The 24,172-nt window shown below is 47.7% G+C and overlaps 1 protein-coding gene across 1 annotated transcript in view; it reads left to right on the forward strand.

The window, feature by feature from the left end:
- The window catches only part of ITPR1 (inositol 1,4,5-trisphosphate receptor type 1), a 1,533,308-nt gene that overhangs the window by 439,132 nt on the left and 1,070,004 nt on the right, over positions 1-24,172 (forward strand). The window contains exons 5-6 of the mRNA XM_078661662.1: positions 15,233-15,319; positions 23,079-23,237. Of these exons, the coding sequence (XP_078517788.1) occupies positions 15,233-15,319; positions 23,079-23,237 (246 nt within the window). The remainder of the gene's footprint in view (positions 1-15,232; positions 15,320-23,078; positions 23,238-24,172) is intronic.

A 24,172-nucleotide genomic window follows, 5' to 3' on the forward strand; every position in this document is an offset into this window, starting at 1 on the left:
AATTCTGGTGATTCTGCCGCACCCCATCGCCTAGCAATGTCCCTCTTGGCCACTACCAGGGCCAGCACTAGAAATATGGTCAGCGGGCGGGCCAAGTCAACTTCGGTCGTCAACCCCAGCAGTGCTAGCTTGGGGTCACGTGGCAAAGTAGTCTCCAGTACCTCCTCTAGTTCCCCGAATATGCCCTCCCAATATGTCTGTATTATCGCACAGCCCCAAAGTGTGTGGTAGAAAGTTCCCTCCGGCAGGTGGCACCTCAAGCATTTCGTATCCGTGACCTTCCCCATTTTGAATAGCCGCACCCTGTCGTAGTATACTCTATGTAGCACTTTCAGCTGAATGAGACGGAGTCTGGACTTAATCGCCACCTCACGAGGGTGCATAAGGACCAGTTCCCAATCTAGGTCTTCCATTTCCCCTATGTCTGCCTCCCATCTATTACGCAAGTCCTGTAGTGTTCCCAATGTATTGTTGGTCAGTGTTCTGTATGTTAGGGACACCGCCCCTCTCCCAATATGCTCCTGCAGCAACCTGCCCTCTAACGGGGCATATTCTGGTACGTCCGTCAGATCTATGTTCTGTGCCCTCCAGGCGTGTCTGAGCTGAGAGTATCTGTAGCACTGGGTGTCATGCAGATCAAACTCCACTTGTAGAGCCCGGAATGTTTTCAGTACGCCCCCAGCAATCACGTCCCCTATGGTCGAGATGCCAATGTTGTCCCACTGTCTAAAGCCTGTCAGTTTGTGTAACTCACCCAGCCACCTACAATGCCACAGCGGGGTCTGCCGGGTGGGCCGTTTGTCCAAACGCATGGGATGGGTCGCCCTGTTCCACGCCACCAGCGTGATCTTGGTAGCAGGCAGGAAATGTCTTCCCGCTGAACCACCGTATAGGTAGTACAGAACGTTAGTATGAGCCCATTTGGATCGTTCTAGCGCATACGTGGGGTGGTCCATTGGTGTGTGTAGCCATTCATTTATGGGAGCGAGGTGTTCTGCCCAGTAGTATGCCTCGAGATTGGGAAGAGATATCCCACCGTTGTATTGGTGACGTTGCAGTGTAGCTAAGGCCACTCTCGGATGTTTCCCCAGCCATAGGAATGTTCGCAAATCACCATGTATACGAGACAAGGTTGCTGGAGGGAGCGGGTAGTATTCATTCTGCAGGGCATAGAGGAACTTTGGCAGCAGAACCATCTTATATAGTGCTGCACGTCCCAATAGGGTAAGCGGGAGCTGCTTCCATCGGTCCATGTCCATCTTTGCATTTGCCACGATGCGTGCCACATTGTTGTGAAAGGAGTGTTTAGTCTCGTGTTATGAATACCCCCAGATACTGGAACCCCTCAGTGGTATGAATGAGGAGTTCAGGCAGGCATTCCCTGCACTCTCGGCCGTGTGGGTCATAGAGAATCGACTTATGCCGTCACAAACAGCAGGACATCGTCCGCATACAGTGAGATTTTTTCCTGGGTAGACTCCGGGTTCCCCCAGGTAAACCCCCTAATCCCTTGATTCTGCCGGATCCGGATCGCTAGTATTTCTATAGTCAAAGTAAAGAGCAGAGGGGACAGTGGGCATCCCTGGCGCGTTCCCCTGTTAATGCGGAATTCGCGCGATAGTCGTCCATTTATCCGCACTCGTGCCCTTGGCCCCGAGTACAGGAGCCGAAGCCACTGCAAAAACCCCTGTCGAAAGCCGAACCTTCGCAACGTCTCAAACATGAAGGGCCAATGGACCGCATCGAAGGCCTTCTCGGCATCCAACGAGAGGAACCAGTGGGGTTCGCTCCTCCCTTGGACCTCCTGTAGCCAGTTATGCGTGCGGCGGAGGTTTAGTTTGGTCGCTCTGTCTGGAAGGAACCCGGATTGATCTGGGTGTACTAAATCAGAGATCACCCCCCGCAGGCGCCTAGCTAGTATCGTAGCCAGAATCTTCGTCTCCATATTAAGGAGAGAGATCGGGCGGTAAGAGGCACACCTGTCTCTTGGCTTACCCTCCTTGTGAATAGGGACAATTATGGCCGTAGCAAGGTCGGGTGGTAATCTCGCCGTTTGGAGTGCCTCAGCAAATAGCTGTCTAATATGGCGCTGGAGCAGGTCCGCTGTACGTTTGAAAAATTCAGCCGGGAAGCCGTTAGGTCCCGGCGTCTTCCCCGGTTTCAGGGACTGTATTGCCTCACCTATTTCCTCTATCGTGATCTCTGCCTCCAGTTCTGTTGCGTCGTCCTGGGACAATTGCGGAACTTCCATGTCGCACAGATATAGGGTAGCGTCCGTCTCATCTCCCAGGTCCCTAGCTCTATAGAAGTCCTCGTAGTACGCCGCAAAGGCCTCCGCTATGGCCTCGTCTGTACAGGCTGTACCGTTCCCTGCCACTTCAATCCTATCAACCCATCGTGCCGCCCTTTCTCTCTTGCTCAGCCACGCTAGGAGTTTTCCTGATTTGTCACCCACGTCGTAAAGGCGGTGGATTGTCGCCAGGGCTTGCGTGCGCGCCTCCCCCGTGACAATTTCTCTATAGTGTCTTTGCGCGTCTAGTAGTTTCCGAAGTCTTTTGTTCCTTTCCCTGGTGATATTCTGTTTCGAGAGCTAGGATCGTGGCCTCATCAGTCGTGACCGCATGCTGTAATGCCCTCCTGGCCGTTCCCAACCTGCTATTGATACGATCCCTAAGGACTGGCTTCAACGCTTCCCAGAGCGTGATCCCCGAGTCTACCGTGCCCTCATTCTCTGCTATATAGACCTTTATGTCCGCTCTAATTCCCTTCAGTATATCTGGTGTGTGCAGGTCCCAAGCTACGAGGCGCCATTTCCTGGTTTTGTCCCTCCTCCCTCGTCCCAGGTGTACAAACAGGGGGGAGTGGTCCGAGATTCCCCGCGCTTTATATTCCGCTAAGTCATTAACCGTGATTTCTTGTCTAGAGGTAAACCGGTAATCTAATCTAGAGAAGACCTTGTGAGCCCCGGAATAAAAGGAGTAGGCCACCTGTGTCGGGTGGAGCCATCTCCACACATCAGTGAGTCCCAAAGTGTGCATCTGTCTAGCCAATGCCGTACCACCCCCTGCTGCACGAGGGGACCCTGATCTATCGTTCGTTGGACACATTACATCGTTAAAATCCCCCCCTACTATCTGAATTGTGTCAGCCGTGTCTAGAAGGATAGCAGTGACTGCAGTTAGGGTGCGTGCCTGTAATTTTGGTGGGGCGTAAACGGAGACAATTGTGTATCTGTGCCTTCTCCATGTTCCCTGCACTCCTGCATATGTCCCTTGAGGGTCCAGCCATGTTCGAGTGACAGTAAACGGTGTGGATTTTTTAACTAGGACTGCCGCCCCCCTAGAGTCCGCCGTGTAGCCTGCGTGTGCCAGTACGGTGTGCCTACCTCTAGCTATGAAAGCGCATTGAGTGCCTCTGAGATGGGTCTCCTGGAGCAATATGATGTCAGGCGCTAGCCTCTTAAGATATGCGTTCACTAAACCCCTTTTAATCTTTGACCCCAGGCCATTCACATTCCAAGAAAGTATCGTGACGCCAGTGTCACCAGTGTGGTTGTGGTCTAGTGGGTCCGCCATTGTGTTACTTCCGTAAATCCCGAAATGACATTCTAAGTGGTGTAGTAGCAGGTGCGTTTTGGCATGCAGGCGCTGTTTCTCAACATCCCCCCTCCCCCAACTCAAGTTAACTCCGGTCCCCCATGGACCCCCCCCTCCCCACCACCCTCCCCTTCCAGACTCATCCCCAAAATAGGATCGAGCTTTCAGCGGGAGACGGTCTGTCGCCCACCCCCTCCACCCCTTAGTTCAACAACCCCTCACCTTTCCCCCAACTCAACAGGCGGTGAGAGCACCCAATCCAGTGTCGTTTCTAGCCCAATGTCTTAACCAATTCAAGGAAAGAAAAACATATACTCTGAACGGGGGAAAGATAACAAAAACAAGGGAGGACTGGCAACTTGCTTGTCCTCGAGCCTCCCGGCCGTCTTCATCAATAAGCCACTCTGCAGTTTTCAGGAGTGTGAGTCTTGCGTGGCGGTGTCATTCCCGCTCTGTTTGCCGGATGAATCTAGCTCCAAATGGTGGATTTCCTTCTCCAGTGGGTGCATCGAGTCTCTTTCTTCGTTGGCGTCTACTCCCTCAGGGTCTGAGCCCCCTCCCTCCTCCCGATTGTCATCGTCTCCTTCCGATAGTGTCGAAGGGCGTGGGATTTGTCGTCGTGTGCCAGTTGCGGAGGACCCTCCCGGTGATTCCGAGCGACTTCTCCTGGCCCCCGCAGGTGTGCGTGGCTGGTACGGTGTTCCAGTGGCGCGGGATTGGAGTCTCCTCGATGTCCGTCGTGGCTTAGGGAGCCCCCAGCTGGCTCTCTCTAAGCGACCTGTCCAATTCCTCGCGTCCTGCCGCCTCTCTGCTATTGAGGACCGGTCTCTCTTCTAGCCACTGCCAGGCGTCGTCCGGGTGTGTGAAGAAGAGTGATTTATCTTTATACAGCACCTTAAGTTTCGCTGGGAAGTGCAGCATGTAGGTGATCTTCAGGGTTCTCAATTTTGCTTTCACCAGGTCAAAAGAGCGGCGCTGTTTCTGGACCTCCTGGCTGTAATCAGGGAAAATCATTATGTTGGTGTTTTCCAGCCTAATCTCCCCCATTTTTCTGGCCTCACGAAGGATGAGATCACGATCCGCAAAGTTCAGGAAGCGTGCTATCACTGGTCTAGGTCGTGCACCTTCCGGGGGCTTAGCGAGCAGTGCCCTATGAGCTCTCTCGATTATGAAGCACGCCGAGAAGCGTGCCGTAGGGAAAGTCGAGGTCAGCCACGTGTGGAGGAAGGCCGCCATATCATTCCCCTCGATTCCCTCTCTAAAGCCCACAAAGCGGAGGTTATTGCGGCGTGCCCTATTTTCCGCGTCGTCCACCTTCCAAAGGAGTTGTCTATGAGATGCCTGTAGTTCCACCATTTCTTTGCGGAGCGTGGTAATGGAGTCCTCCGCCTCTCCCAGTCGTGTTTCATTTTCCGTGACCCGCGCCGAGAGGTTCCTGAAGTCCTGCCGGAGGAGGGTGACCTCCGACCCCACCTCGCCTATCTTAACTTCCAACGCTGCTCTCGACTCCTGTATGTCGGATCGTGAGGCTTGAATGGCCGCCAGAAGCCTATCAGTGTCGGGCGAGCCGTCCTGTGGTGCGCTGGGGTGTTCCCTCCCTGGGCGTGAGGTCGCGAAATTGTCCATAGGGCCTTGCTTCAGGGGTTTAGGCACCGGATTGTTTTTCCCCATGATCGCCCACCGAGAGGTCGCACTCCTCCGGGGTCAGCGTGGTCCACTCCTCCACCTTGCACTGACGGGGGTAATTTGTATGGGTCCAGAGCGTGCTTGTATCCGCCACCACGGCTCACTCCGCGCCCTGGGATATCTCCGCACGTGTCCGCTCCCCGTCCGTTAGGGCCCCCCCTGCTTCGCAAGTCTGGCGGACAATCGCCACTGCCGAGTCACAATATCGGGAATGTCATTCAGAGCTCAGGTGGTGGCTGGGTCTCTCACGGGTTCCACACACTCGTGTATATCAGTGGGAGGGCTGTTGGTCAATGCAGGACCCCTAGAGCCTCACTCCGCTGCAATTCCGGCCAGGGGGCAGGCACCGCTGTCCACTGGGCCAGCCACCCCAGCAGGGGGCGGCACCGACTATTTCCAGGGGTCAGTCGCACCTCCGTCTGTTGCTACCAGCACTGATGCAGTGTGTCAGGGTCTTCGTGTTCCGGTGTAGGGTCACAGCAGGTTGGGCGCCATGTTGGTAAAGTATGTCCCCATGCGAGGAGAGTTGCGCGGGGCCACTCGCCGCCGTGCCAGACCATCTGTTCTTGAATGGGACGCAGCCCCTTGCTCCGCACCCCGGCCCCTGGCAGGCCACGCCGCCCCCCGGCAGTCCCAGAGCTCAATCTAGAGTCAGGCCGCCATATTGGTAAAGGCAGTCAGTCGGGGAACAGCGCGGGTGTGGGGGGGGCCGGGGGGGACTCCCTCCTCCTACCTCGGGCAGCCAGCAGTTCGCCGCGGCGGGGGGTATCCAGGTTCCGGTCTGAGTCCGCTCTGCCGTGAGGTGGGGGCCCCTGGTATAACCTGCCGAATACTGCACCGTCCGCACCACCTCCGTGAGCCGCGGCTCTCTCCTCCCTCGGGACAGTCTGTGCGGGCAGCCCGGCCGCAGTATATTCCTCTCCTGATCTGCGCCCTGGAGCGTCCGAATGAGCACCTTCCGCCAATCTAGGTCCGCTCTGTCGTCCGGTGTCCCACCGGGCTGACGCCGGGCCCGGGGCGCCATCTTGGGATTGCCGTGTCCACTGCCCCGGATCAGGGGAATCACGAAGAATCGGCTCCCTGTTCGTCCGCGGACCCCTCGCGGCACCGTCGCAGCTTCAGGGTCTCCTCCGGAGATCCAGACGGTGAGTGGTAAGTCTGTGGTATAAGTTTTGCGGCGGATTTGGTCGTCAACGGCCGGGAGCTCCCGAGCCCTGCGTCTAGCTCGGCATGTTGCTAAGCCACGCCCCCCCTCAGTGATAATGTTAGTAAAATGATTGTATGTGTAGCGTGGTCATCAATAAAAAGAATTAAGAGGCCAATTGCAAAACCTGCCAGGCTCTAGTAAGTCAGGATGCACGCTGAGCCGTGTGCGGAGCTCTGCGTGGCTGTTATGAGAGTCCTGTCCTGGCTTTTAAAGAAAAGTACTACCTGGCTCTCTGACTCAGAGCTCCTGAAGTCAGACATGTTTTTAAGTTCTGTTGCCAGGTGGATGCTACAATTCCAGGGGCCCGGCTGGGGGACACTGAACATCACTGCCACAGACTGACACCTGTTGCCAGGTGGGCTGGCAGAAAAACAATGGATCATGCTACTGTCTTAACCAGCCTATGCCCACTGGCCCCCAGCTCCTCCATGGCAATCAATTAAATAATGCAGAGGAGCAATCCACGTGGACCTGGGCCAAACAGGTTTTGATTAACCCCAACACTGATCTCTTCTTGGAATTGGGAAAGTCTCAGGGGAGTGAGCCTCTAAGGCTGTGGCACAGATAGGTCACAGCCTGGCAGGCTGTTTTTATTTAAAGATAAGAGCTTGCCTGGTGCTAGTCACATCGTTGTAGTCTGGTGCACTGCCCGTGGCGCTAAAGCCAGGCGAATTGCCTAAAACGACTAGTTACATCATAGTGCATTACAAAAGAATTGACCCCGCACCCTTCAAATTTCCATTACAGTATTCATGCATCAGCATCAATTGTTAACCATATGTTCTGGTAAACATCCAAATGTTCTCCCAAGAATTTTTCAGAATCAGTTTCTTCAAGGAAAAAGTTATTTATTCAATAATCATAACCGAATCAATAGCCAACGCGTTTCGTCCGCGATCGGACTTCTTCAGGGCTTGTTTAATTTTTCTTTTAATTTTAGGACAAGTATTCTTCACACGCGTAAGGTCTGGTGATATCATGGGACATGAACAATCAAAATTCAATGCAATGGAATGTTCCAAGAAAAAGGGTTTTTCAATGTAGACAGCCGCAAAAAGTATCGGCACGTAGTGGATGTGTGGTCATCTGGTTCAAGATTTTGTTATGATTAACGAATAAAGAACTTTTTCCTTGAAGAAACTGATTCTGAAAAATTCTTGGGAGAACATTTGGATGTTTACCAGAACATATGGTTAACAATTGATGCTGATGCATGAATACTGTAATGGAAATTTGAAGGGTGCGGGGTCAATTCTTTTGTGCAGTATATTAGAGAGACAAGGTTTTGTCCCTCTACCATTGGGATCCAGGGGATTGTGTCCCAGACCACCAGCACCTTCTCTCTTATGAGATAATTAGGACTTTTGTTTTTAGTGCGGGCAGGGTAGCCTTAATCCCCTTTTCTGTTTTGTATATCATAGTGCATTAACGCTGCTGAAATCTGAGCACAGCAGAGACAGTGACTGCTCAGTTCTCAGTACAGAATGAAGTACATTTTATTTACTTTAGCAGCTAGAGCAAGTTAGCAGGTACAACTACTGGGCACTGAGTCGGCACACTTAATTCTATTGTGTGCGAGCTGGGGCCGTGGCTACTGGCGGGCCCCGCGGCAATGCTGGGTTCTGTCTGGTTCAGGCAGGATATGGTCGGGCCTGTGAGCAGCGGTCCGCTCGGACTTCCAATGCCTTAATGATGAATGCAATAGTGTCAGCAGGTGGTTTACGAGGCGCTCAGGTGTTGGGTCTGTCGCGGGATGATTCCCGCTGCCTGTGGTGCAAGCTACGCTGCCATTTGCAACTTTATGAACACAGCGTTTCTGCTCGCACTGCAATAGGAAGGCAACCGGATCTGATGGACCACCTATTAGTGTGACTCCCACCCGTCCTTTCCTGTAGTCAATGTGATTAATACCGCCCAGGTGTAGTTGGCTTCTATACTGCAGGCTGAGCTGATACGGAGCCATCAAGCCTGCCGGGAGCAGCGCATGACATGTGCTGCCACTGCAGTTTCTACAATGCATTATAATAGCCGCTCTCTGGCTGACCACCTTGGAGGCGGTATGATAATGCGCAACATTGCATTTCAGTGCGGTTATGCGCACCACCACACACAAATGCGTTAGTCTAACGCCTGGTGCGTGTTACTTGGCAGGACTGCCCTCCTTGCCATCTGGGGTGACCTGCAGAAAACAATTTACTGCAAAGGAGTTGCACAAATTCTCTTGGACCCCTCGGTTGCCTTTGACACTGACCATAACACACTGATACAAAGATTCTACGAAGCCGGCATAGAGGTGACTGCGCTAGACTGGATTGCGTCCTAGCTTCGCAACAATTAATGTCATCCAGACCCCACCTTTTTCGTCCAAACAATACTTCTCAAAAGCAGGGGGTCCCTCAAGGCTCTATCTGGCCAATGCTTTTCAACATCTATATGAAGTCATTACCAGCACTGATCAATGAATTTGACCTCACTTGCTAGAACCATTTATGACACACAAATACTCCAACTGCAATGCCCCAAAGACATTGGAAACTCTCCAATTTTCAGTTGTCTCAGAGCCGTGGATCAATGTATGACAAGGAGCCATCTCAAATTGAATGCTTCCAAAATGCATTTACTCGCGTGTGGCGATTGGAAACATTGACCCACTCACCAAGAGGCCTGATCTGGGAACACCGCCTAAAATATCAAAGGAAGTAAAAAACCTTGGAATGACCATGGACTCCAAGCTATCGACGAATACCCAAGTGGACAAACAAGCAAGGTTAAGCTTTGTTACTATTAAAAACTCTGAAACAAATCTTCTCCTATTTGGGATTTCCACACAAGGTCCATGCTACCATCACCCTTGTTTTGTCCAAACTCAAACACGCCAATAGCCTCAATCACGGATCACCTTTAACGATGAAAACACTACAACATATTCAGATCTAGGCTGCCAGACTATTCTTACATATAAAACTGCAAGACCACATCTCCCCAACCTTGTTAGCCCTGTGTTGGTTACCATTTGTCAGAAGATCCAGGTTCAAGCTGCTTTGTATTACCCACAAAGTGATACATGGAACGGGACTGCTCTTCATCAGGACAAAAATCACAACCCATTCAACAAAGGAACCTCTGCTCTAGAGTGGCACCTCACCTCAAAATCTCAAGATACGAGAAAAAAATCAATGGGTTGCACATCATCCTCTGTTCAAGCAGCCAAAGTATCAAACTCTTTACCCCATCCCCCAACCTAAGATTAGGCCTGGGCGGTAAATATCGTTCCGTTTGAGGAATTTGAGCAATTTCGCGATCTGCGGAGAACGCGAAATTGCCCAAAATTCTACGTTCCACAACTATGCGAAATTTTGTGCTTGTTCGCGTTCTCAAATGCTTGTTCAAAAGATATCCCCCCCCCCGAGCACGCAAACAGCTATTGCACACAGTAAAAAAGCATCGCGAACAAGCAATTCCGCGTGTTCGTGGAATTTCTGCATGTTCGTGGAGATTTTTTACGGTTTCGTGGAGATTTGCTAATGCGATTATGCAAATTCCGCCCACCCCTACATAAGATCCACTGATAACTACCTTATCTTCAGAAAAATACTGAAGGCCCTTCCCCAAATTACCTCCATACACAAACAAATAGAAATATACAGCATCTCTCTCTCTGTATATACGCATTTATATGTACTATAGATATGTATTGTGTAGAATACTTGTTTAAAAAAATATATTTAGATATTGTTAGACTTGGCACCATTGGTCTCACTTCCACATTTTGCTGTTGTCTGTTTTTGTTGGCCTAGATGCTTTGGACACTTTTGCCACTTCTGATCAGTGCCAAAGTGCAAGTGCTCCCTATTGTAAAATGATGTTATGGATTAGTGATTCCATGATTGGTTAGTTGATTCACTTGTCAGACCCTAGTACAGTGCACCATGTGTGCTTAGGGCCTGCAAATCAAATGCTGCTGGTGGGCGTGCAGCACTGATTGTGCCACCCACAGAAGCAGCTTGTAAAATGTTGCTCAGGCCTGCCATTGCAGAGCCTGTTTGCAGTCCGGGACTGCCATGTCGACTGGCAAGTGCAACCACTTGCCAGTCCCTAAACCTTCCCTTTTCTACATGTTAGTCACCCCTAAGGTAGGCTCAGGGTACCCCAATGAGCAGGGTGCAATATATGTGTAAGGTAGGACATGCCCTTATGTGTGTGGCATGTCCTGATAGTAAATTACAGCCAATTTCGGTTTGCAAGGCTACCTGTTCCCATTGTCCAGAATGGGCAGTTTGATTATAACATCTTATAATCCTAACTGACTCTGGGAACCAGGTAGAAATTCGAGTTTAGTATGCCTGCACTCAGAATGTTGAAATACATCTTTTAGTGAGGGTGATTTTTACATTCTGTTTGAAAATACCACTTTTAGAAAGTAGGGATTTTCTTGCCTAACCATCCAGCATGTCTCTGCTAGGTTTGTGTATTCCATGTCTGGTTTGTGATTGACAGGGGCTGGGGTGGCTCCAGGAGTCTGGGTGAGTCAGCACTAGGCTGAATATACCGATCTGCATTTGGAGTGGTGGGAGGGGTAGCACCTGGTCCTGAATAGGGCTGTGCCTGCCTTCCACAATGCTGACTCCACCTCCTGTGGTGCATCGGATGACCCTGGCCCACACTGACAAAGGAAGAAGTTTTGCACTGGCAGAGTGCACCTAGAACGTGTTTGGAATGGGTCCAGGACCTCTCCCACATAGGGAACAAAGACCTTTGGGGTACAAGTGTGAGAGCTGAAACCCCTGCACTTTAGATCACTTCTGGGAAATCAAGAGGAGCCTTTGCCAAGGTGAAGAAACAGGAGAAGCGGAAGGAGGATTAGTGCCCCTGTGCTGTTTGCTGTCTGGGGTTGGCCTGCAGTGGTTAATTACTGCCAAGGAAACGAGAAAAGTACTTTGCTGTTTGCTTTGTCATCTAGAGGAAGATCCCCAAGGGCTTGAACTGAGCTTGCTCTCGGGGACACAGACTTCACCACCAGCACCCCCTGAATTTCCTTGCTGGGAATGCTAACCTACAGAGGTGCCTGCAGCTGTTTAGGACCTCAAGAAACTGTTTGTCGCTGGGAGTGCGACTCAACAAGAAGCGTGTTGCCGCTGCAGCAGTTGCCATCGCATCGCCGAAAAAGCGTGCCGCCACAGCTGTTCGCTGTTGCTTTGCAAACAGAGCATCACCGGAGAAGCGCGCCGCTGCCGCAGAGGTCACGTCCGATCACCCGGGAAGCATGTTGCAGGGCCTGTCGCGGCTCCAAAGATCATTGGTGTCGCCGCACGGCTGTCTAGCGTGCACGCATCACATCCATGTTGCATCACATCAGACACCATTTTGTCGCATTGCACCGGATAGTCGCATCGCGGCGCCATCTTGTCGCATCGCACCGGATCACAGTAATAAACACACGCATCACCTCCTCTCCGGGAAGGAAAGGACGCATCGCCTCCCCTGCGCTGCAGTAAGGAACCAACACATCCCCTCCCCCGAAGCAAGAGACTGTCGCATCACCCTCGCATTTACCATCTACATTGAACTAAGCTATTCCTACCATTTTAAAGTCATATTTTTATTACAGTATTGTGGATTTTTATTTGGTCTTGTGTTAAGTCCAGTAAAGATTACTTATTTTTCTAAAATAGTGTGGTGTTCATTTGTCGTGTTTTCACTATATTACTGTATGTGTTCACAAATGCTTTGCACACTGCCTACTCCACCCCTCCTTGCATCATCTCATACCTCTCTACTATTCTGATCCCCCCCGGAAAACAAACCTTTCTGAACTCTCCCTCTAACTCATCCCCCTCCACCTCCCTTTTACTCAGTCCATGCATCCTCCTACTGCTAGAGCTCCAAAACAATTGAAAAAATAATCGAAATAATTCCCTTCGGTCTCTTTACTGTCCTTTTCAATCCAAATAAAACTAACCTGTCCATCACTATCATTAATTTCACTATAATTCAACAATAATCATTTATGGGTTCCGAAGTAGCGTGCTACTTGCCGAAAAAGTGCTTCAACGCCCCATTAGGCATAGCAAGCACTATATGAATGCAAACCCTTTTTCCCTCTTCTATCCTGCCTCTATACTTCTCAATCCAAATAACTAACATATTCACCACTCAAATGACTTTATATTTTCACTATACTAATTCACTAGTAATCTTTTATGAGTTTCGGAGTAGCGTGCTACTCGCCAAAAAAGCGCTTTGATGCCTCGTCGGGGGTAGTAAGCGCTACAAATGCAATTATAATACAAAGATGAGTGCCTGAAGGTAGTCCTGTGCACACAACTCTCCAGAAGTGGGCTTTCGACAAGCTAGAGAGCTGGAACGCTGCTGAAAGCTGCAGAGTCTCCAGATGGAGGTCTCCACTGCTGCTCCAAGTGAGCTTGAGCTGGGTGCAGGAGCACTTGAGCAAAGTTTCTCCCCTCCCTCTCTGGTTGAGCTTTCAAATCGTGCTGCTAGGTGATGGAGTATTGAGTTGGAAGCCCTCCCACCCTAGCTCCCTGAGAAGCCTTTGAATGCCCACCATCGCTGCCACTGACGGTTAAGTGCTGCAGGTGGTACTTTTTGATTGCGGAGACATTTCGCTGGGGCCGCTCCAAGAATATGGAACTCTCTCCCACCCGCCATCAGAAGAATCCCCTCTCTTGCACGCTTCAAAAAGGAGGCCAAATCCTTCCTTAGGGGTAAATTCCTATCTAAACTTGGCCTACTCTTGCCTCATTCTGATGACCTACTCACCATGTAACCTGGGACCTTGCTTTGAGTAAATGTATTGGAAAATGTCTGTTATCCCTTCATCCCTTTGTACCCTGCACCCCGCCCCTCGCTACTGATGATACACTAGAATTATTTCATGCCTTTTGTACAACTCTGCGACTGTAAAGCGCTCTGATACCCTAACGGGTCAAGTTCGCGCTATATAAAACACAAAAATAAAATAAATAAAATAAATAGGAGGATGGACCCCCATGACATCAGCAGCACACAACCCCCATCCGCAACTGCTGAAGCCCAGCAGCTCCTCTATGCCCAGACCGAGTTAGGCCTGGCAGAGGGCAACGGTCAAATCCCAGTTTATTACCGAAGTGCAGTAAAACTGATCAGAGAAAAACACTACTTGATTGCCTAACTGACTGCATTAATTACTCTGCAGCGGAAACAGAACTCGCAGAAGTAAGGAGGGCTCTTCACTGTGATTAGGGAGCACATGATAGGCATGGCATGCACCGTATATGCAGAAGCACAGAGTATAATGAGCTATTTATTTCCATTGGTGAGGCAGGGTTGGGGCTTCCTGAACCTACACATATTGGGGATATGGGGATCTGTGCAGAGAAAACTATAAATTGATGTCTTTGTTCATTTATGCTAACATGGTTGTGGCATGGGTTTGTCTTAAATGTTTTAATATATAAAAACCAAAGTATGTCCGTTTGTCCTTTATGCATTACTACACCATTCATCAGATCACATTAAACTTTGGGAAGTTGTTGAGTACACTCCCGTGAAGGTTTCTGGCAAAAAAAAAATTTTTTTTTTTTTTTTAAATATCGGCCACCCCCCCTCTGCCACCCAGGGCCCTCCTAATCTTTCCAATACTGAACGTTTACACTTTCCGGTGTTACTCGCTTTTGCAATGACCATCAACAAAGCACAAGGACAATGGCTGCAAGTGTGTCGACTAGATTTGGAGAATACGTGCTTCTCACATGGACAACTGTATGTGGCCAGCTCATGCGTCGGAAAACCTGATTTATTAGTCTACGCACCAGACGGAAAAACAAACAATCGTGTATCCACAAGCACTCGAATAAAAAAAACCGAATTAAAACACTTTGAAATGTTTTCCATATTAAAATGAATAAGTTTCAATAAAAATGACACAATGTAAATTGAATGTTATCATAACAAGTTTACTTAAATTTCCTTTCTTCTGAGATCGCAGCAACGCACGACGGCTAAGCTAGTGTTTTAATAAATGTTTATTTAGTAATAGCTGATGAAATTAACTGAAAAATAAAAATTTGATAGAGCATCCCTTTTCAATTTTAGAGCTTTTAATTTGCCATGCTTTTAGTATATTTTAGGTGCCAAATCTCAGTTCGGCTCCTCCTTTTGACCGTAAATCTAGCCAGACCCATGACTTTGGTTAGCTTTGATTATACTGGCTTGCATTCCTCTGTGGCCGTGCACTGAATCTGAGAGGCTATTCTAAAACCTTTGCTCAAACAGGTTTTCACCAGTTCCAAGATCACAACCTCCGAGTCAGAGCATTGTTGTGAAGTCTTTGCACACACCTGATTTTCTAAAACATTCGTGCTACGAAAGGAAGATGCCACTCGGTCTGGTTATGCTAGCTCCTCTTATAAGCGCTGCAAACGAGATTAGATGGAATTTACTAAGATGCAGAAAAATACAACTTGACTTTGCAATCAATGTATGGGGCTTGTATGCAGTGATAGCGAAAAGTAATTCTCGAGACGTATATAGTGAAAACCACCTTTGATTTAAAAGTTTGTTACTGACGCAATCACCATGTGGCCGAATTGTGTACATCCTATGGCTAGATATTAAGTAGAAGCTGCATCACGCATGCTAGAACTAAGTACCTATTTCAGTTTGCCATTTAAAACAATAACTAGAAACAGCAAAAGCCTATTTAACTGCTTTCATTCTTACACTTCAATATAATTTCTTTCCACAGCATGCAGCTGATCTCGAAAAGAAACAGAACGAAACGGAAAACCGCAAGCTGTTGGGCACAGTCATCCAGTATGGCAACGTCATACAGGTGCGTCTTCTGGAGGTTGAGATTTTGTTCATGTGGTCACTGGGTCTTTGGTTGTGCCATGTTCTAGATGCATTGGAGACTGTCCTGGAAATATTATGGGTTCGATTGATTACTTTGGCCCATGCTACTCTGGTTTACAAGTTGTCATCACTACAGCAGCTTTGTCTTCAAGACTGTAGTAGGCGATGCAGCCAAACTTTGGTTTACATTTAAAACAAATCCACACACTGAACTCTGCCTCGATACACCTTCAAAATGAGCGCCCTCTGCTTTGTCATGTTTGGACTGCTAAGCAAAAAAAAATAAACCAAAAAACCTTTCAAACGTAAGGGAAAAATGTAGGTTTAAAGATAGGACTCTGAAAATGCAAGTTGACATTAGGATTATGTAATAATAAAAAAACTTTATTGTAGTCCTTCCTGAAGTATTTCTTGATCTTCGATTGTGCCATTCCATATGGTCTATGCCAGCACTAGCTAAAGCCTGTGCTTTTGTGATCTCCGATGCTCCTATGTTTGTGGCTTTCTAGTAGTTATTGGAGACCAGGTTGTGGTAGGTGGAAAGAAGTTTGCTTGACTGCTGCAAGGAGCACCTGTGTACTCCTAGGAGAGATTGAAGGTAACTAATTTGAATTGAACACTTTTTAAAATGTTTTTTGACTCTAACATCCCTGAATGTCTATTTTTTTATGAATACCTTAAACTGTAGATGCCTCACCTTGTGAATACCCCTAGATGCCAGACTGCATTTTGAATTGTTTTCATCTTTATTGGTCCAGCATGCTAGCTGGTGGTGCTGTATTGTTTAATCTGGTCTGTCCCTCCCTGGAAGTCATGCCAGAGCCCTATAAGTGTAATCCTGATATCTGTTCCTTTTTTCTGTGCCTTCAGACACTGAGACGTAGCTCGCACCCAAAATATTTCTTGTCCTGTGACAAATTTGTTTCTTTTGAATTTTGCATCAGTGTGCAAGGGAACATGCCCTACCAAAACAACACGCTTTACATGTTGTAGAGGTTATCACAAGCAAATGTGTGTTACAGGCCTGCCATGAGGTTTGTTTGGTGCCTACGGTCCTCATATAACTCAATCCTGCGGGTACTGTGGCTGAATGAACCCTTAAGCGATCTGGGATCACAAAGCTAAATGTTACGTTAGTGAACACTGTCAAAAGGTGCGTAAAGACTGCTCCTGGTCGACTTTGTGGCCATGGAAGTTGAAGGGATGTCAAGGTGCCCTCCGGTCTCCTAACGAGGAAACGATTGCTCAACGCAGTCCAATGCATGCAGCATTACCACTGGACCCTAGAATTCAGTAGCCAGTATATGCTTTCAAGGAAACTATGCTACACATTTTCAGCACCCTTTGGGCTTCCTCTATCATCTTTTCAGGCCTCCTTATCAGCGATAAGAGGAGGTCTCCTGTTAGTGGATTTGTCCTACACTCCATCTATACCTCTTTGCTCCGCTGTGGGGGTCTGTCCAGACTCCAGGACAGACGCCCAACCAGTCTTCGAAACCTGTGCTGCAGTCCCTGCCATTCCCTACATTGCTGACAAGCTTCACAGAAGATACCATTATTTTATCGGGCTTTGACAAGAACCCGACACATCCTCGACCAAAGTTGTGCCCTCTGCAACTTTTGGCACAGCTGGTTCAACCACATTGACTGGCTGAACACTGCCTTTACCCAGAACACAAATTTTTCTTCGGACTATGAGCAGAGTCATCATGGTGATACTAGAGATGACTGAGGTGTTCCACTACCATGATGAGACCATCTTTATATGGTCTATACACCTCGCTAGCTACTGGATTAAATCTGTGCTTAATTTGAGCTGGTGGTTTTTAGTGCTCAGCACCGGCACTTAATCAACACCAGTGCTTTTCAGGTGCACCAGTGAAGGACTCATTCATTTACAGGTAGATTAAGTGTTGAGCTGACACAGAGACTCGAAACTGGTTCCCCAGTTCTGAAGTGGGCAGCTCCTGGCATTAAGCCACATTCTCTCCCCACTTTCTTGGTTAGCAGTTGGTTCTGTTCTTCAACAGAAGATAGTAGTGCTAACCGGAGAAATAGTAGTGCTAACCGGAGAAATGGGCTGGTGCAAGCTACCTCCTAAAGAGAACCCCGGCACTTATTGTTTTTACAAATTAACCACTGGATTGAATTCTCTCTGGCCCTACATTGCATTTGAAGCCACAAGTATCTTCAGAGCAAAAGCAGACTGCACTGGAGCGCTTCATGGAAAGCAGGACCACAGCACAATCCCGTGGACGTTATGTCCAGCAGTATGCCCAACAGCTTTACCCCATTTGAGGCTTTGGGCTGGGTTTGGCTCAAAGAACGCACCAAGGCCTACATCCACAGCAACAGTTCCCCCAGTACTTTTGTGGGTCGGGTTCCCACTAGAGCGTCCAGCCTCTTAGGGGACTGTAAACTTCTCAGTCTCAATCTGCATCTCCTGATTCTGCCACTAAACTGCTTTAGCTTGCTCTGGCAATGCATTGCCATTCCTTGGGATCCAAGATTAGGTATTACATCCACGGGTGGCATAGCATTACATTTGACAGTAGGGTACGTCAGATAGTGCTGTAATATGCCTTACCATTCCTCTCTGATCCTTTGTATATTACATCTGTCAGAGGACCATTTGGCTATTTAGCAGTAGTGGGTACAGGCTCTTTTTGATATAGGAGCCAATGATTGGGGCCTTTGAAATAGGGAGTGAGACCCTAGTTCTCTCTCCGTAGATCCAGAAGATTGGACGGTAGCACTGGACCTGCAGGATGCCTATTTTGACATTGATGTCATTGATGCAATGCAGTCTCTCAGGCCTTACCTGCAGCTCAAGGTTGGCCAGAAGCATTTCCAGTTGTCCATGCTTATCTTTGGCCTTAGCATTACCCCATGTGTTCATTTAAGTGATGGTGGTGGTTGTGCACATCTTTGGAGGCTGAGGCTTCCAGTCTTCCCCTACCACGACTCGTTGCTAAAGATGGGCTTGCCAGTCAGTGAGACCATCTCCAGATGACTGCAAATCTCTTGACCTCTTTGGTGGTGTTAAGCACTGTGCCAGTATCACCGGACTTCTTTGCTTAAGATACTTTTCACTGGCGTCAATCTGGATATAGTGCAGTTTTGAGCCTTCCCTCCAGTTCAACTAACGGGTCCAGGACTTTCAGGCTGAGATCCCTAGGTTTCAGCCTCAGGTGTGGGTTTCAGTGAAAGTTGCCCAGATGTCTTGGCCTCCTGCAATCTGCTTGTCAACTGCCCCAGGTGGCACATGTGGACTCTGCAGTGGGACCTTCAGTCTCCATGGGCTCCACACCAAGGGAACCTGTTGGATTCCTTCCAACTTTCAGAGACTGTAGAAGCCCAACAGTGGTAGCTGTTTGACGTGTTAAATGTGGTGGGGTAGGGCGAAGGGTCTGCTGCCAGACCAGATTGTGGTAACCAATGCATCACTTTTGGGAGTCAATTGAGTGGGTGGACATCGGAGGTCTCTGGTAGAGACCGTCCTCCATGTTGATCTGTTAGTTGCAGGCCATTTTCTTTGGCGTTGAAGTTCTTCCTATTGTCCATCAAAGGGAGCCTGCACCAGGTCCTCTTTGACAACATCACTGCCTTGTAGTACAGCAACAAGCTAGTCAGAGTGGGGTCCTGGGTTCTATGCGAGGACGCCCTCTGGAACTTTGAGTTTGAAGGACATCTCCTTGCCAGTGAAACTGCTGGTGGAATCTTTAAATGCCAGGGTAGACTAATGCTGCTGGCAAGGTTTAGCAAGTCATGAATGGCAGCTACACCCGGAGAGGGCACAGGGCATCTTCCAGCAGCTGTGAGAATCCTGGCTTGATCGGTTTTCCCCGGCCGTGAACATATGATGTCTACACTTCAGTGCTGATGTTTGCAAATTACCGCACTCTCAAATGCAGTTGTCCTAGAGTGGGGATTGGGATGTTTGTATGCCTTACTGCCTCGCCTTCCATAATTCTAAATATCTGGAAGAACCGGACCAAAATCATCCTAGAGGCACTAGATTAGACCCATGAGTATGGACTTCTGGCTGTGAGCATTTGTCCTCCGTTGCCACTTCAGGAGGATTGTCGCAGCAGGGCAGGGTCCTGCACTAGTACTTGCGAAATCTAGATTTCCATGTGTGGCGATTGAGCATTCACATTTAACTGCCTTCCTCCTCTTCCCTAATAAATGTCACTGCCAGTCCAGCATCCATCTGTTAAACTTTTTACCCTGGTTGCTGAGTAGTTTGTGTCCTAATGTAATTCTTGCAATACATACCCGTTGTAGGCAAATTTGGCAGATGTTTTCCATTTTGTGCTGTCTTCGTAGGCACTGTTATAGCTTTATTGCTGGCCCATTCAGATTATTTTTTTTTAAACTTTTAATGGACCGCTTTCATAATGGATAATCTATCAGTCTTTGGCATTCTTTGATCCACCTCACCCTTTGAAAGAGGGGCAGTGGCTCCACCAGTTAGACCCCAAAACAGCTTTGAGTATTCACGTTTATAGTACCAAGAACCTTTGGTTGGTTGATAAGCTTTTCATGGGGTTCTCTGGCGCAAAGGTGTAAGGCCATGCAGAATGGACCATATCGAGGTGTATATTCCTTTGTATTAAAATCTGCAACATAGTGACAAGGAGGCACCCCCCAGAAGGCCTGAGGCACATTGAACAAGCCCCAAGACTGCTACCTTTGGATTGGCCCATTGAGTGTCTGTTCTGGACATTATTAAGTATACAAAAAAAGCGATGCATGGAATGCTTGAATTATTCTTAGCCATTGGTAATTACTTGGGGCTTACACCCTATTCCACTCCTCCGTTTGGACCTAGCTATATCCAAATCAGTTATGACCCTGCTCCAAAGGAACAGTCCACCCAAACTTCCACGCCAGGTCCTCCCTGAACATGACCACAAGCAACCCATGACTGGACGAAATTGATCCTAGGTTGCTTGTGTTCTGGTTTGGTGAAGACCTGGCTTGGCACTTTGGGCTGGACTGTTTCCATAAGGAGCAGGGTCAAGGCTGATTTGTGTGTTGCTGGGTGAAAACTCAGGTGGCATTGGGAGAAAAATAAGGATGAGTTGGGATGCTACCCAAAGCGATTGGAGGAATGCTTGCAATTTGTCTAACAACTGGCAATCACCTTTTGTGAGTTTGATGTCCTGGACATCGGTCAGGCTGCGACATGGGCGGAAGTCCACACGTTCACTAATCTCCATTTCAGTTTACCAGATTCATAAAAACGCATGCCTACCCACAAAGGGTTTCCCAGCGTTGAAACAGTTAGCACGAGAGCCTGGAGAACTGTCAATAAACCCAACAGAAAAGCCAAGTCTTAAGTATTTTCTTGAAAGTTAATTCGCCTGAAATCAACGCCTGGAAAGTGGCATCTCATTCCAGTTTCTAAACCAGTAACGATCACCAGTTTGCCTTTTATGTATTCTTGGGGTGGTTACCAGATAGGATTTGGTAGACTGAAGCAGTCTTCGAGGACTATTGTGTGGTACAGCATATGACCTAGCAGACTTGGGCCCTTATTATTCTGTGCACTTAACAGAAGGCCTTGAAATATATAGGCTTTTCTTACAAGTAACCACTGCAACTTCGCTATGGCGGCAGATACAGACTGATGTCTGGGAATCTTTAGCAAAAGACGAGTTGCAGCGTTTTGCACCACATGCAGTCTATTCAGCACGAATTGTGGGCTGCTAAGTACAGCCCATTTCCGTATTCCAAGTATGAGGTCACCAAAGCCTCTTGGTTCTTCAAGCAGAGTCTGGCATGAATTCTAAAATCTTTCTAACCGTTCTCATTGTACCAAAGCAAATAGCAAGTCTTTGCTTGTCTATGGGAAGAGTTCATCATCCAACCAGAATACCACATTTTTAACCACCGACTTAGGCTGGGGTTGCGGGCTGAAGGATTCAGGCCAGCAATGTGGAGACCAGAGATTTAGATTATTCCCAATTATCATAACTTCAATTTTGTCGGAGTTTTACAAAAGAGTCCATTTACTTGGCTACTAAAGTGTGGCAAGATTTTAACAGGCCTATGTTAGGTGATTCTTTGGCCAAAGAAATGATGATCTGGGTATCAACCGAGCATGAGGCCAAAAAGGACAAACTACTTAAAAAAGTCACCCAGTGGTCGAAGAAACAAGTTAAATAAAGTAGGACTTGGTGGGAAACCCTTGGGCACTCATTCAACAATCCTAGAGATTGTGAGGAACAGTTTATCCTATACCTGAAAGCTTAGATCTTCCAAAAAAAGATGCCAGCCACTTCAAGGCCTGATGTCACTCCTGAGTTAGCGAGTCTCTTAAATTGCATGAGATACTGTTTTAAGTGCAGTGCTAAGATCAAGCCTGGAGAGCTGCCTCGGTCTAGTATTATTTTTAAGGTCCATTACAACTTCCAATAGCGCTGTCTCGGTGCTATTACAGGGCCTAAACCCAGTTTGAGAGGCATATAGGAAATCGTTCTTTTCCAAGAAGTCAGAAAATTGCTTATTTACATGTTGCCCAAAAATGGAAGCGAGGAGATTGGCGTATAGTTTTCAGTAACTAAAGGGCTCAAGTTTGCTTTCTTGAGTACTAGTTCCACCACTGCATGCTTCCAAGTACTGGATCTGACCACTAACCAATGAGATGATTTAAGATCCCCTCTGATGGGAAGAACAATTCCCACTATCCTTTGAAAATTAAAAGGAAGGGCAGGGTCCAGATAGGGGATCCATACCTTACCTTTGCCATTAAAGCAAGCAGATTCTCATCTTGTATGTCTGAGAAGGGAGAGAGCTTGGGTTTAAGTTGGGTCCAAGGTATTGGGCATCCCACCTCTCCAACTCCATGGGACGAAGGTTTCTGACCTTGAAATGATGCATAGATTGTGATTTTAAAAAAAATGATATCAAGGAAACTTGTAAAGTCCTAGGCTCGTGCTTTTGACACTTACCACAGGATTTAAGTCTGCGGTGTTCATCATAGCCTTCTACAATAGAGAATACTTTCTGGGTCGAATTTACTGCAATTAAGTGCAAAGTAGTCCGCCTAACAACGTTTGATCATGTAATGATTACAAGGAGGTTTCCTGTAGACCTTTTTAGTGCTTATAAGATTTCCTTCAATTTCTTTCTAGTCTTTGTTAGGTGGGTTTGGCAGAAAGTGCACTTTGGCCGTTCGGTATTGCATGAATTTTTGGTGTGAGCCATTCCATAGACGCACCACCTTGGGAGGTACAGGTTTATCTATTTACAAGGTGAAAAATTCATCAGTAAGTGAAAGTACGTTTCTTACCTTTGGAAATGCTATTCCTGGTGGGTTCTCTTACTGCAGATTCCTCATAGCATTCCCAACTCCCCATTCTGTGAAACATATTTTTCCTATCTCTATAAATAGTTCATAGTATACATTTCACTTATCAAGCTTCATGTTATACAGCCCAGAAAGAAACTGAGCTCAGTGCTCGGTGGGGCTTATATGCAGATCTGGCTTTACTTTTGGGGGTTGGGGTTGGGGGGGGGGGGGGCGGGTCAGGTCTGGCACCTGGGGTATTGACAAGGGATCTGCGGTTAAAATATCAACCAGAACGAGTGTTACGTAACGTAAGTAACTTTTTATTTTGGTTAGAAAGGTTAAGGGATATGTAGGTGTCCTTGTGCAAAGCTTACAATGAAGCAAAGTGAATCACCAGTTATTTCTGGTGTGTAGTTAAGGATTCCTCCTTTTCTTTCAGCTGCTGCACCTAAAGAGTAACAAGTACCTTACTGTGAACAAACGTCTGCCAGCACTTTTGGAGAAGAACGCCATGCGAGTAACCCTGGATGAAGCGGGGAATGAGGGCTCATGGTTTTACATTCAGCCGTTCTACAAGCTCCGTTCCATCGGAGACAGTGTGGGTATTGCTGTAGAATGAGGTTTCTTTTTTGCTTGTTTTGCTAAATCAGTCTGTTATACAATACTTTTGGGCTGGAAAGGGGATGAAGCAGTTACCATGGCGATGTGTGGGATTGGCAACGGTCAGTACTGAAATCTACAAATACAGTAATGACAATGTGCTGCAGAAATGCAAATTATACCCATTTAAGAAAATATCTAATTCCAGCCCTGCCTAAGCTTTCCAAGTAGGTCGATTGTATTTACATTTTGAAGCAGTGAATGTAAGCGGGCTGCCAACCCTCTGAATTAAGTCTTGGGGTGCAAAATAATTTAAAGTGACAGCTTTCCTCCCAGTTGAATTGCCTTAGTAGATTCTGGATGTTTGGTAGAGCCATGATGAAGCAGAAGTCTGATCACTACACATGTAGCTAGCTGCATTGGCCAAGTCTTTCTGTGATTTTAGGGCACGTAGTGTCTTGTGGATAGAGTACATAAAGTATATTTTTGGACTTGCATATTTGCAGACACTTCCCATATGCTATTTTCAACCTAGTCCACTCCAACACTGGTCTGATCAAATTAAGGTATTCTTAACGGTCAGGGTTCAGCTTAAGAAATATTGAGGCCTTGGTAGTGGTGAATAATTGTCTCCACTGCTATTTCTAACATTTTCCTTTTTATTAATTGTAAATTGGAATGACTAATGAAAAAATCTCAGATCAGAGTACTCATATTTCATACGACATATTAAAACTGCCTTAAGTTACTGTATCCAAAATAACAGACATCTTGACAAAGTGATGCAATTCTACAGATGTCAAATCCGCCCATTCATGGCCCATGACTTGGGAAGTACTGTGGTGGGGAGGGGGGGGGTGAGGGGGAAGGGGGAGGGGAGTGTGGAATCGGGGGCGGAATATTGCAAACCTACAAATTGCATCCCAGGCTAAA

Source organism: Lissotriton helveticus, chromosome 9 (genome assembly GCF_964261635.1).
Source record: "Lissotriton helveticus chromosome 9, aLisHel1.1, whole genome shotgun sequence".
Lineage (NCBI taxonomy): Eukaryota > Metazoa > Chordata > Amphibia > Caudata > Salamandridae > Lissotriton > Lissotriton helveticus.